General features: G+C 40.5%; 3 protein-coding genes, 1 long non-coding RNA gene and 1 pseudogene across 5 annotated transcripts in view; 4 read left to right on the forward strand and 1 right to left on the reverse strand.

Annotated features, from left to right (window-relative positions):
- Positions 1-13,891, forward strand: part of LOC147906885 (uncharacterized) — a 365,738-nt gene that overhangs the window by 233,401 nt on the left and 118,446 nt on the right. The gene's annotated exons all lie outside the window — the stretch shown is intronic.
- Positions 1,987-3,282, forward strand: LOC147906894 (uncharacterized). The gene is made up of 2 exons (XM_087415272.1): positions 1,987-2,184; positions 2,755-3,282. Exons 1-2 carry the CDS (start codon positions 1,987-1,989, stop codon positions 3,280-3,282), a joined length of 726 nt encoding a protein of 241 aa, XP_087271398.1.
- Positions 4,220-7,695, reverse strand: LOC147906895 (uncharacterized; annotated as a pseudogene).
- On the forward strand, positions 9,128-9,995 carry LOC147906896 (uncharacterized). The gene is made up of 2 exons (XM_087415059.1): positions 9,128-9,227; positions 9,286-9,995. The coding sequence occupies exons 1-2, from the start codon at positions 9,169-9,171 to the stop codon at positions 9,758-9,760; spliced, it is 534 nt and encodes a 177-aa protein (XP_087271185.1). The 5' UTR covers positions 9,128-9,168; the 3' UTR covers positions 9,761-9,995.
- Positions 10,042-10,993, forward strand: LOC147906897 (uncharacterized). 2 transcript variants are annotated; one of them, XR_015547926.1, is made up of 3 exons: positions 10,042-10,079; positions 10,214-10,479; positions 10,572-10,993. It is a non-coding gene; the product is annotated as an uncharacterized LOC147906897 (long non-coding RNA). The 2 variants fall into 2 exon arrangements; XR_015547927.1 differs by having other exon boundaries at positions 10,055-10,088.

A 13,891-nucleotide genomic window follows, 5' to 3' on the forward strand; every position in this document is an offset into this window, starting at 1 on the left:
TACAGTCCGCGACCCTGTTCCATCGCGCGATCGTGACGTTGCAGCTCTTCTAACTGACGTCGCGCGGTTTTACTATCGTTTACCGCTTTCGCCACGCTGGCTGCTCCGCCGATCAAGGACCCGAGTGCGCCCAACATTGGTAGAAACGGTAACGCACCGCCTCGTTTCGCCGTCGGAAGTATCCGCTTTTTTGTCACCTTTTTCTTCGTCGTCTTCTTCTTCGGTTTCATGCCCATGCCGATCTTGGTCTTGGCTTTCATCGCTGCCCAGACGGCAGCTGCGGCGGCTCTCTCGCTCAGAGCCGAATCTCTCACGACGACGCGTCCTAGCGCTTTATCGGCGAGTACCTTGTCCGCCGTGTGTCTATCGGTGAGATCATTGCTTCGAGAATACGCAATGTCGTGTTCTCGGCACGCCGCGTTCAGCGGATTTATGCCCGCGTCACCTCTGGTTAATCATTTCGTAAGTCGAGTGCCCGGACCGCAAAACTGGTAACCCGGAATATATAACTCGAAAGGAAGCGTGTTTATCGATCGATTTAGCAGACTGCGCGACGCCGACATTCGCTACAATCCTTTATCTTCGGTGTGGGGCCGTCGATATGCGTCTGCTGCCACGGCTGATTGTAGTGTTCGTCGCAGCGACGATAAGTTCGAACCTCCAAATTTGCCTTCACGTGTTCCGGAAGCTTGTCTCAGACGTGTTCGATGTATTCACCGTACACGCGTAAGAGTACGACCTTCGGTATATATTGTAACTGCTCGGCGCTCAAATCTCGAATATCGGAAGGATGACACAGCGCGAGATTCATTTTGCTACTGCGATTCGCGGATTCGCGCGCCTTTAAATAATCGTTCGAGAGCGCGTAGTCTTTAGTGAGCATGAAATTCGTGCTGCAACCGCTGATGATATGTATCACAAACTGTGACGTGAAATCACAAATGATGGGAGGCAGTGCGGAGAAGCGCAAGCACGGCGAAATGCTGCCGAGTACTATACGCGCGATCATTTGCGGCCCGTCGAATTGTGGTAAAACCAACGTTCTCATAAATTTGCTCGAGAATCCAAATGGCGTACGTTTCGAGAACGTGTACGTCTACTCGAAATCACTGCAACAGCCAAAGTATCGATATCTCGAAAATTTATTTATATCTATCGATGAAATCGACTACTTTACGTTTTCCAACAATAGCGACATCATTCCACCGAGGTGCGCCCAAATTCTATTTTTATCTTTGATGACGTGGCATGCGACAAGCAGGATGCGGTGAGAGAATACTTTTTGATGGGTCGCCACGCGAACGTTGACTGCTTCTATCTTTGTCAGACGTACGCGAGGATACCTAAACATCTGATACGCGACAATGCGAACCTACTGATCCTGTTCAAACAGGATTGTATCAACTTGAAACACGTTTACAATGATCACGTGAACACCGACATGTCCTACGACGAATTTTGCACGTTGTGCCGCGACTGTTGGCAAAAAAAATATGGATTTTTAGTAATAGACAAGGATAGTGAGCTTAAAGACGGGAGATACAGAAAGGGATTTAACGAGTTCGCAATACTGTAACGTGACTAGTCGTTGTTGATACTTCGCCAGAGACGAACATGGCTGATGTGCGTGAGCGTGAAAAAATCGCGAGAGAGATCGAGAAAACGAGCGAGTCGATCCGCAAGAAACATCACGCTCTGAAAACCGATAGAATCGAGGAAGACATGGCATTAGACAGACATTTTAAGACCTATTATCAAATCGCTGCGACAAATCGTTGACAGCTCCGATGTGCACGCGACAAAGAGACAGTCGCGCGATGATGGCGCAGCGTCTGCCTCCAAGCGCGAGAGGAAGGAAGAAGAAAAGGAGAAGGAGGAGGAAGAAGGAGAGAAAGAGAGTGAGACGTTCGAGCGTTCCGGATTCCGGATAAATCCGATGATCGATCGCACGATCGTGTACAGCCGATAACCTCCACTCCGCGTACGATGATCGTACCGACGATAGAATCGTTGGATAACGTTTTCGAAACGACGGACGACTCACTAACAACAAAGATTCAAAATCAGTTGCAAACTTCGGAAGGTCGAGAGGCGTTGCAAGCCGGCTTGGGTCCGCTGGGTCAAAAGTACGTCGAGGCTGTCCTGAGGGGAGCGCGAGATAAACAGAAGAGTAGTATACAGTCTGTTCAATAAGAAAGTGTCTGCCATAATCAAAAAACTATAAACATTTAGACAGTTTTTTATTTATTTTTTGAAGTTTTTTTGAACACATTATTAGCTATTGCACAATTACCTACCCTAGTATTTTGTCCAATCACCTCCATTACTGATTATTGCATGACACCTTTTTTCCATACTTTCGACGAGGTTATCTGCATATTTCTTTGGCAAAGATCGCCATATCTTCTTAATTTGAAATGACAGCTGCTCCACTGTGTACACTGGCTTTCCTTTGAGTTTCATCTTCATGTACGACCACACATTTTCAATGGGATTAGCATCTGGGGACATTGCCGACCATTCCATTCACTAAAAACACTGCCTCGTACCGCTTCAAGAATTTGGCACTCATTGTAAAAATAATAAATCCGCTGACGTAAACTACACAATGTGCTGGTAGGATATATTGCGCAAAAGAGCACGAAATAAAGGTTCAAACGAGTTTCAGGAAGATATCGCTATGGTCGCTCTTTGTAGAATAATGAGCATCACGTTCTTATTGAACATAATGAGCATTACGTTCTTATTGAACAGACTGTAGATTATGTATACGGCGTTTACCTACACAAGGATGGATTGATGTTTGGCAATAAACGTTTCGACGTGGATGATGCTGACAACATAATTATCGACAGTGTACGATACGCCGGTTCACCCGGTCTTTACGAGTTAATTTTCAAAAGAATTCCCGACGATCTCCTTTACACGGAAGACGATATGAACAAGTACAAGAGCATGCTGCTGGCAACGAATGCGCACAAACACAAGCATCATTCGCAGGGCCGATTATTGAGTAACAGGGGATACAAGTACAAATACGTAATCGCGTCGTTGGTGTCGATCACACCCAAGAAACAGAAGAAGAAATCTGGAAAGGGATTACCTCACGCAATGACATTAAATGACAACGCGATCGATTACGTGCACTGGGATGATCCCAACGAGTTGGTGGATCGTCTACGATTGCTCGACGCTTCGCACCGAGCGGGCAACAACGCTCACGACAACGAGATGCTGTCGATTATCGAAGAACTTCGCGAAGCCGGTCTTACTATAAATTAAATCGCGTATCGACGAAACGAGTCAGTCGAGTGGCATCAGCGAGAAAAAAAAATACTTTTGTCCTTTGTATTTGTATGTACACGTCGAATCATGAAAAAGAAATCCAGCGAAAAGAGAAAAATTAGCTCCGAGAGACGTCGACTCGAGGAATTGCATGCTCCGGCGAAAAGAAATTTTCCACGAAGACGCATCATAGTTCGAGAATATGACGATTTATGGCAGGCTGATATCGTTGAAATGCGTCCGTACTCGAGCTTCAACAGAGGCCACCACTACATACTCACCGTCATCGATGTGTTGAGCAAGTACACGTGGGCCGTACCGCTCAAGAGCAAGGGTGGAAGCGAGACGGCTGATGCTATTGTTGAGATAATTCGAGCAAGTGGAAAATGTCCTAAAAATTTACAAACGGATATGGGAAAGGAGTTTTACAACGTCGATGTGCAGAAAATCTTGAAAAAACACGACTTTAATCACTATTTCACGTATTCGACGTTGAAAGCGTCAATAGTCGAGCGGTTCAATCGTACGCTTAAAAGTGACATGTAGAAGATGTTTATACTCGGCAATTACAAGTGGATCGACGAGCTACCGCGTCTCGTATCAGATTACAATGCGCGCAAGCATCACAATATCGGCATGCGACCCGCCAACGTAACTCCCGCGATCGCCGAAAGACTCTTGGACACGGTGTACAGCGTGATAAAAATCGCTGGTCCAGCAAAATTCAAAGTGGGCGATTCGGTACGCGTGAGCAAGTACAAGACGATTTTTGAGAAGGGTTATACACCAAATTGGACCACCGAGGTGTTTACGATCGTTAAGGTGCATACCAATCCCGTAACCTATCTACTCGAAGACTATCGCGGAAAATCCGTCGCTGGTGCGTTCTACGAGCACGAGTTGCATCGCGCTATTCATCCGGACGTGTATCTCGTGGAGAAAGTACTGCGCAGGAAGGGAGACAAGGTTTACGTCAAGTGGCTGGAATTCGATCGCACAATTCATGGATACACAAAAACAATGTCATTTGATAAAATTTTTTCGTCTATTTTTTTTCTACATATAAAAAATATATCAATATAAATATATAAAATATATCAATATAAACGTTTTTTATTACTTCCCATTCATCATCATCATCTTCGTTTTGGAGTATACAAAAGAAATATGACACACATAAAGTAAGTAAAGTAAATTAGAATACTAGTATATAATACGTATTTAAATGTTAAAAACATGTGATATGTATTATATGAAAATATAATAATCGTAATACATAAAAAAATAATACTTGTACAAATGTAAAAAAAAAAGTGTAAAATACAATAGTAATACATAATAGCATAATACATATATTGTATTACAAAGGTATCCGCCAATGTCCCCATGGTAACGTCTCCGTCGAATCCGGTATGACGTATCGTTCGTCATCATATGGATTCAGAGCGATTTTCGATTCGGATATCGTGTACACCTCGTGTAATTTAGATCGTATACGATTGACGGCGAGTCATTTCAATCTCTTCGTTCAAACATCGCGTGTAATCGTCGAACGTTATCGTTCGCGCTACGATGTTATTCTTTACGCCTTTCGCCTTTTTAATGTCCTTCTTGCCATCCACTCTTACCGCGTACATCTTCGCTCTAAGTCCAACAAATTCGGTCATTAATACGTTGTTCTCATCAGGCCGAGTACTTTTTTGTTCGCGAGAGGCATATCGTACACGTTGTCTGCCGGATAATCGCTTGTGTCGAATCTAGCGATATCGCGTTTCATAGTCTCGTAAACATTGTCGCATTCTATATAGTAAATGAGGCTATCCGTGTCGGTGTACATGATCTTGCATTTGTCGCGATACATCGGTGACATGTACTCGTGATGAAATTCGTACAAACAGACTTTCGATATGTCGAGTATGCACATACCCACGTAAATCGGCTTGTTGAATTTCACCTCGAGTTTGCGTATTTCGACGGCAATCAAATTTTCCGCAAAGATTGCAGCTGTGAAAATTCGGTTTCACGATCATTGCCTCCGCGCCGTACCGTCTATCCCATTTTGTTATTAATTTTACATCGTGGTTGCGCACATTCTCCATGGTCTTACCGAATACTGCGTTATTCATTAGCTTATACAAATTTTTTTCGAAATCGTTTTTCGCGAACGTTCTAAATTGTGTATTGAGTTCAATGTAATCGCAGAGCCATGGAGATTGAGCGAATTGTAGCACTCGATGGATCTTTATTACGCGAAGACCGTGACGAGTACATTGCTGCAGGTTGCGATAATGGATGACGTAATGCTGCTTATCGTACAACGTCGCTAGAAGCTTATCTTCGCGCTTGCCAGGCGGTTTATCGCGCGTTGGACAGAAAGGTAGGTCAGTGTGTCGGTCGTGTAGATGCTGCGGATATTCAAGATCGACTTCGAGAATATAACCGGTAGGTGAATCCGGAGCGATCGCACTCACGTCAAAGTTCGCAGCGTCTTCGACCCACCGAAATTCGGTGTATGGTAAAGATTGACACATCGCCCATCCGTACAGATTATTCACATCATAGTACATCAAGTACGACGATGGTTTCGATGGATCGAACGAATACATGTACTTGTTATTAGCCTGCGCGTATCTGCTGGAGCATTGACTGAGGCCGCCGCGTATACCGCGCTCGATGAACATGACCATATCAATGTCGGTGAGCAACTCGAATCTTATGCGTGTATATTTCAGCATGGCGTCCCATGTGAAACCTGGCAATGTATAATAATGCGCGGGATCGAGACAGTAACTCGCGATGCAGCTATTGCGAAAATTTTCGAAAATGCCTGCTAATAACAAGACATCAGTTTTCAAGTACAGATCACTGTGCTCGCCGAGCGTTCGAATGGAGAATCGCTTCCAGATATTCGCGGCGTGAGTGTAATCGCTCTCAGATACTGTATCGCCTGTCAACGAACTGAAAAATAATTCGCGCGGGTAGCGTTCTGCAATTTTTCGACGCAATCAATGTACTCGTACGGAAAGACACCTTTTCGTGTGAGTAATTCAAATTCTTTATCTGATAATGTTGGAAATTCGGAACGTACAATTTTTAATTTATCTTTGTCGAGATACGACAAATTTATCAAGGCTTGCATTTAAAAATTTGAAAGAATCAATGAATCTTAATTTTATGCAATTTTTCTGAAAATTCTTTTCATTTGTGTCTTTGATGCTATCGACATGTTTAGTGAATGAAATATATTTTTCTTTAGTTATCGGTAGTATATCTACATGGCCACCGTACGCGATAGCAATTCCTTAATTATAAAATGCGCATCGTAGCCTGATAAATTGTGAAATACGATTGGAATATAAAACGAATTTTTATAATTTAAATTACAATTCGAATGCCATGGACCATGATATCTACCGGTGAGATGACAATGATCGCGAATCCGCATGTCGTCCGACGCGAACGGTTTCTCGCAGATGTGACAACGCGTCGCGCTACGGTATGCCTCCCATTGCTGTTTAGATAACGTTTCCATAGGCACTTTGGTAGATACGATATTTTTCACGCGATGCGCCAAATCGTTTGAGTTGTCGTGCGAACCACGCTATACAGTCTTCATCGCGACGGAAGTGATACGACGATAACGCGCCATCGTATGCATATCGCACGTAGTAACCTATGCTAAACGCGTCATGCTGTTGATACGCGTACGACAATGCGTCTTCCTTATCGGATTTCGTCTTGCGTAAGACGCATTCCAGATCGGCGTAGACGATGAACGGCACTCGTTCTCGATTGTTATAGTTGTCGAATCGAGCCACCTATCGTCCTCGCTCGGCAGTCGGATGGCGCAGTTGTTGATCTTCTGGCAGTCCACTTCATGCGACTGCAATTTTTCGCACGAACTGAAGTAATGAAGGCACCTACAAATAATAAAGAAATTTTTTCTATTTTTTTTTACTGTTTTTATTGACTATTTTTTTATTATACTTACCGATCACAAAAATATTTCCTGCTCTCGTTCCCAGTAATTTGTGATCTTACAAGGCGGGATAGATTTTTTATTCACGCAAAGTGTCTAATGTTGTCGTTGCGTGAATGTTGTAGGTACAGGAGATTGACATGCTTCTTCTTCTTGTCATTGGTGAGCCGCAGAGGAAAGACCTGTCTATTTTCGATGCTGTAGACGTTGATCGACACCGCGTTCAACCGTTCGAATTTTGGAATGTCTTTTAATGTCATTGGAAATTCGATACCCGCAAAATTTAATACTGCGGTGTAATGCGGGTATGATGATTCCCGATTTACATGTCTTTCTGCGGGGTACAGAGCGGCAACCACCGACCACGCGAAACATGCATTGTTGAATAAACACTGATCATCGCTATTTCTCGTGGCACTTCGATGTGACATCCCGCGTGTATTGGATTATGCTTATTCACATTCACTATCAAATTGAGGATTCGCGACAATGCCCACCGCTGTCGCGTTCCTGGAATTCTTCGAACGATGCTAGGATAGGCTCGACGACGTGTCGCTCGTACCATTCGTGCATATCGGTGCAACAATATATCTCGCTGTTCTTTGTAATTATGTTCTTATTAGCACGTTTATCCTTCGTCGCAAACTCGCCATTGAACGCGGTGTTCACTTTTACACTGCCATGTCTTTCTACAGCGTCTCGCACTCGCTCGAGCACTACATCGCCAGCGTCTTCTAAAAACCGCCGCGGCTCGATGTGAGAGTTTATCACCACACGTGTCAATATACGACTCTCAAACGCGGCATCGATCTCTCGCCAGACAAAAGATCGTTCGTTGCCACTCGCGTATTCGCCACTCACGTACTCGCCACCAATGTGCACGAAACGTCGCTCCAATTCCAATTTTGCACCCACGAGTCGCACGATCCTCGCCACCGCGGATTGTCTGTATCCAATGAGGCGTGGACGTTTGGCACGACAAAGCTCTTCGAGCTGCTCGATGCATTCGTCGCATCGTTGCAGCCAGAAACACTCCACCAGAGTAGCGACCTGGCACCCGCACTGTTCCAACAGTTCGCGTTCCACTCGCTCGTAGTTTTCCATGTTTTTTTTTAATGTGTGCAAAGTGGACACATGCTGCACGAGAATGTACAAAGATAGTCTGCAATTCGTGCTATCGAGCCTACCGAAAGAACTGGTCTCATACACCCTGACGTGATAATGTACTCGTATGAGTGAACGTATATGTATGAATGTATATGTATGAACGTATATGTATGAACGTATATGTATGAATACATATGTATGAACACATATGTATATATGTATGTATGTACGTATGTATGTATCCAAAAACGTCAACGCTTCTGTTAAACGTGTCGCGACATGTCCGATCTGACAGTACATCTGACTGTACATATAATGTACATAGGCAGTATATTAGACTTTTTTCATTCAATCGTAAGCTTCAGTTACGAGCGTTAAGACATGGATCGAATAAAAGAATATATACGTCGAAAATCAATCGAGCGAAAGGGGTACTGTCCATTGTCGCCAAGTTCGCCAAGTCCACCACCTTCGTAGGAAAAAGCGAGATATTGGGAATATCCTGGAGAAAAGGCGTCAAAGTCGCCAACGTGCTCATCACCAACTTCATCGATGCCATCGAAATATAAATCATAAAGTATAAGCATTGATAAACTCGCGAACAAAAAATAAAAAAAATAAAAACACGTAGAAAGACTCGATAAAACGTGTTGCGACAGGTTCGCAATTCTTAGAAAAAGAGGGGAGAGAATTATCTCCCTCTTCGATTCTAGAAGTTTTATATATATCGCAATTTACGCGGGTGTAATTAGTCTTGCGATACTCGCTTGTACGAACGGTTGAAAAAAAAAATAAAAATGTACTTCGCTGAAGACAGCAACACATCGTACAAAACGAAGAAGAACTGCAATAACATGTAAGTTTTAACATTCTATACACAAAAGAAACGTTTTTAACATTATGTATATACACAGCATGGAGCATCGCAAGATGCGTTTATTGAGCAGACGTTATGATCTGACGACTACGGGCTACAAATTTTTGGAAATTGGAATCAACGTTGGTCCACCGAATTACGTGGAGATCGCCCTGGGAGATCATCGCGGACATGAACTGCTGTTGTCTCTCGAAACGTGGAAGGATCTCTACGAGCAGCGATGGAATGTTTACAAGATGCTGCGAAACGAATACAAGGACAATTTTATAAGTGTTGGACCGCTAACTGTCAGTGTTTGCATGCTGAACGATGCTACGCTCGTACGTCTCAATTCTTCGTCCGTACGCATGATGATGACCGAAACGACGCTACGACGTATGTTTGAGTTTGACGAATGTATCGATATAACGTTCGAACGATTAACCCGACTCGTCGATACGATTGATGTCAAGTACGCGATAGTGATATCTTTAACAAACATCAGCTCGTCGATTGCGAGCTATTGGCTTTAGTTTTTAATACGTAAAAAAGAAATGATGTAATAATATGCGAATAAAAAAATTTTTTTTGTTCATATCATTATATATATGTACTTTCTTTACTTCCCGTCCTTTCTTTACTATCCATCCCATCCCATCCCATCCATTCATCCTATATATCTCGACGCGCTATAGCGATAACTTTTCGTGATGGCACTTATGATCTAAAGTGTTTTATACAACTGCTCCCCCCCCCCTCGCAACTCCACTCCCCTATAGATCCTAGGTAGGCTTGCTTCTCAACAGCGAAGATCGATTCTCAACGTCAGTCTTTGTCATGCTTTGTCCGCGCGTAAGACATGTTAAGACCTGAGTGATATTTTTTTTCCCCAACGTGCAACAATATTCTATCATTTAGCGTTAATGATAGAATATTGTTGCACATTTTCTGTGATTAAGTGAAGTGATCATTTTTTTATTGCGCAGTTATAACATGTAAAAAAAACAAAAAGTTGAGGAGACTGCCTCCTCCTCCTCCTCCTCCTCCTTCTCCTCTTTCTTAGAGGAGATTAATATCAGAATAATATCATAGTTGATCTCGCTCACTCAATTGCATGTAGATCAATTATTCAACCATCTCATCGACAATCTCGATGAGGATGTGGAGGAAGAGGAATAAGAATTCAGCGGAAGATGGGGAGGAGGAGGAGGAGGAGGAGGAAGAGGACGGAAAGGGAGAGAGTGTGGAGAAAGTAAGAATATTTTTTTTTATTATATAGTTTTTTTCTTTCTTTTTTTTTCTTTAATATTTCTTATTCGCGTTATAATATTGCCACGCATTTAGGGAGTGGACTCCACAGTGACTGTCTGAAACGCATTTTTTGGGATAGAGGTCTGCGATGATGGCCCGAAACGCACTTTAGGATGGACGCGGGGTCTGCGGCGGCGGCGGTCCCAATAATATGTGACACCACAACATGGCGATACATATCATCATATCAGTAAACACTGATAGCGCTGGGACTCATCATATCAGTAAACACTGATAGCACCGGGACTTCCCGCGCCTCCCCTCCCTTCCCAGCGTTAACCAGTACTCCCCGCACCTACTCCCCCGCGCATATGAATATCCCCGCGCCCCGCGCCCCCCTTAGAGGACCAGGATTAGAACCGCCACTGTATACACTACTAAAACTGTTACCAATATATTGTATCCCTCTTGATGCTATACAACTTCAATAAAAATATATTATTATTTTCAATAAATATTATTTCATATCATATCTTATTTCATATCATATATTTATCATATATTATTTCATATCTATAAAAATAGCGAAACACTCTAAGTGAATAGAGTTACTGCCCCACCCTGTATATATATATATATATATAACAAAATAAACGCATATATGTAAAATAGAACGTATTCTAGATCTTCTTACAAATAATTCTTTTGAATTTAACTCTTTTGCTTCTAATGCCGGCTATGACCGGCATTCACAAAGCGTATAGACGAATGGTATAGCCAGCATTCGCGAAGTAATTTATTCTGTTCCTTATAATAAGAGTTACGCCAAATTATTTCGTACAGCCGTATACAACCAAGTGTAACACTAATTTTCTCAAATGATATATATTTAAACATAATTAGTAGTAGTAGTAGTATATTGATGTCTATAATGCCACTGGCATGAAGGAAATAATAAAAACACGGTTTACGAAGAAATTATAATCATTTTGTTTTAAGGAATAGTTTTTTCTTTTAAATATGTCAACGTTGTTCAGGAGTAATTTTAAATGTCAAAAACTGTCCATATATGTTGTATACACTTTTGGCGTAGGGTCCCGATCAGTGGAGGTATTCCGGTGAACCACTTTCTGAGCAAAAAGGTTAATAAAACTGTTTCCATTAAGTATAATGGTAGCATACTTTCTTTCAGATGTATTCTACAGTTTTGTCCGCTACAATAATTCTTTCGCAGGTATATAACCGCAGGTACATTTCGCTGTTATATAACAGACTTCCTATTCTCGTAGTAATGCATGAGAAATTTTGGTTATGGTTTTATATAAAAAAGATGCGCGCGCGGGTATAATTAAATGCATTGTATTTAAACCAAAATCTCTTGTCATAACAATCAGAAACTATTTCTGGTTGTTATGACAAGATTCAAAATTTTACAACTAGATTTAGAACTATATTATAAGTATCATATTATTTATTACATTATAAGGATTTGTTTAATATGTTTCAGTTTGGTTGGAATTTTCCCGTCTCTTGAAAAGTGCACCAAAATCATGATTAATTTTAATCCCAGCGCACTATAGTAATTCAGTTATTATGTCAGTCGACATAAGTCGTGCGAATATGCTGTATTGCTTTATGTTTTAGCGATAGATTAATTTGAATTTCTCTATGTTACATACTGCTTTGTAAATACCTTATAGATTATGAGTGCATGATGTGCATGATGCATCATTTGTTCTTCTTTACATTCGATGAACAACAAGGAAAAACAGTATATTATACAAAAAAAAAATGATATTATTACATAGTAGCATAATTAAAAAGTTAATATGGGATTACACGAAAGCGTTGAAAATATATTGTATATATGGTAATACACATTTTATTGAACTAATCGTTACTGTAGTATTGAGAGAATGAAATATCAATAATAAATAAATCGTATTTACTTTTAATTGTTACCTGCGATTATAATATTTATTAAAATTCTAATGATATTTAATAATATTCCTCCACTTTGTTGTTAATGTCCGATACAAAGGAGAATAATTTTTATAATGGAAAAGGAATTTAATGTATACTGACACGTAAAATTCATAAAAATCTATCCTCAAAGAAAAGTTAAGTTATCCGTCAAATACTAACTGTCTTTTTATAGGAGGGTATGAATTTCAAATCTTGTAGATTAGCTTATAATATTATAGTAATAATTTTGACAGGATGTTAATTACAGTTATTTTAGTGGCATCTTTAAACTAATATTTAAATTCGCATATGTGAAAATATGTTCTAGCGCAGTGCTGGGATTTACTTGCACATTTCAGCAGATTTTCAGTTTAGTTCCTGTCCTAACACATTACTAAAAATCATCTTTTATTAAAAATGAATGATTTTTTTGTAGGATAGCTATTTACGAAGAAATATATATACACTGCAGTGCATTAAGTTGCTGGATCATAGTAGTGGGCCGACTTATCGACGTTCATTTTTTACTTAAATACTATCACTAACTTTACAGAAAAACTGCAAGAGACAAAAATCATTTATTTTCTTCTCATAGAACTCTAAGAATTTTTTCAGAATTTTTAATCTACTTTTTAGTATTGCATTTTCTTTTTTTCAATAAGTCGAGCCGCTATTATGACCCAGCAAATTAATGCACTGCACTGAATGCACAAACGACCTAGAGAGAGAGAGAGAGAGAACGGAAAAATAAAGAGCAACTGAGAAAGAAATTTAAATGGCAACTTACTTATTTCGCGCATGCGCACTCCATTTTGGCCAACACCTACACCAAAGGTGCTGTAATGTCCGCTAATAAAATAAACATGAACGTGTTTATGAACTTCTACTTAGCTTTAAGAGATCACGTCACACATACAATTTCCGGTGCACTCTGATGAACATGACATTACGTTGACAACAAAAATTCGCTATAATAAATGGAATATTGCCATGATTATGGAAATATATAACTAATTAATGTAACACAATATCTATAATAGTACAATAGTTTTATTTCCATCTATTTTCATTTTCTTTTCCTCAATTAACAAATGAAACAAGAAAAAGGCTACGAGTTAATAAATGTATCCTTTAATGCATTGCATAACAATGCTAAAGACCAAAGTATAATAATTTCCAAATATTGAACGTCAACCCAATGTTATTGCTCACAGATATATGTATATATATATAAATTTATACAATACCCTTTTTCTGTATAACAATACATTTCTATAATCTTTAGAGATCTAAGTTAATAAATAATTACCAAGTAGTAATAAAATAATCAAATATATTCATTGAATCTTTTTTTCTTAGCGAGCCAACGTAGGCGACACAAAGGAGTGTCGCGCGCTCTTATTTCTAAGGAGAGATAATTACCTCGAAGGAATTCGTAACATAAACAC

The sequence above is a fragment of the Acromyrmex echinatior genome, chromosome 17, assembly GCF_024713525.1.
Source record: "Acromyrmex echinatior isolate Ae372 chromosome 17, ASM2471352v2, whole genome shotgun sequence".
Classification (NCBI taxonomy): domain Eukaryota; kingdom Metazoa; phylum Arthropoda; class Insecta; order Hymenoptera; family Formicidae; genus Acromyrmex; species Acromyrmex echinatior.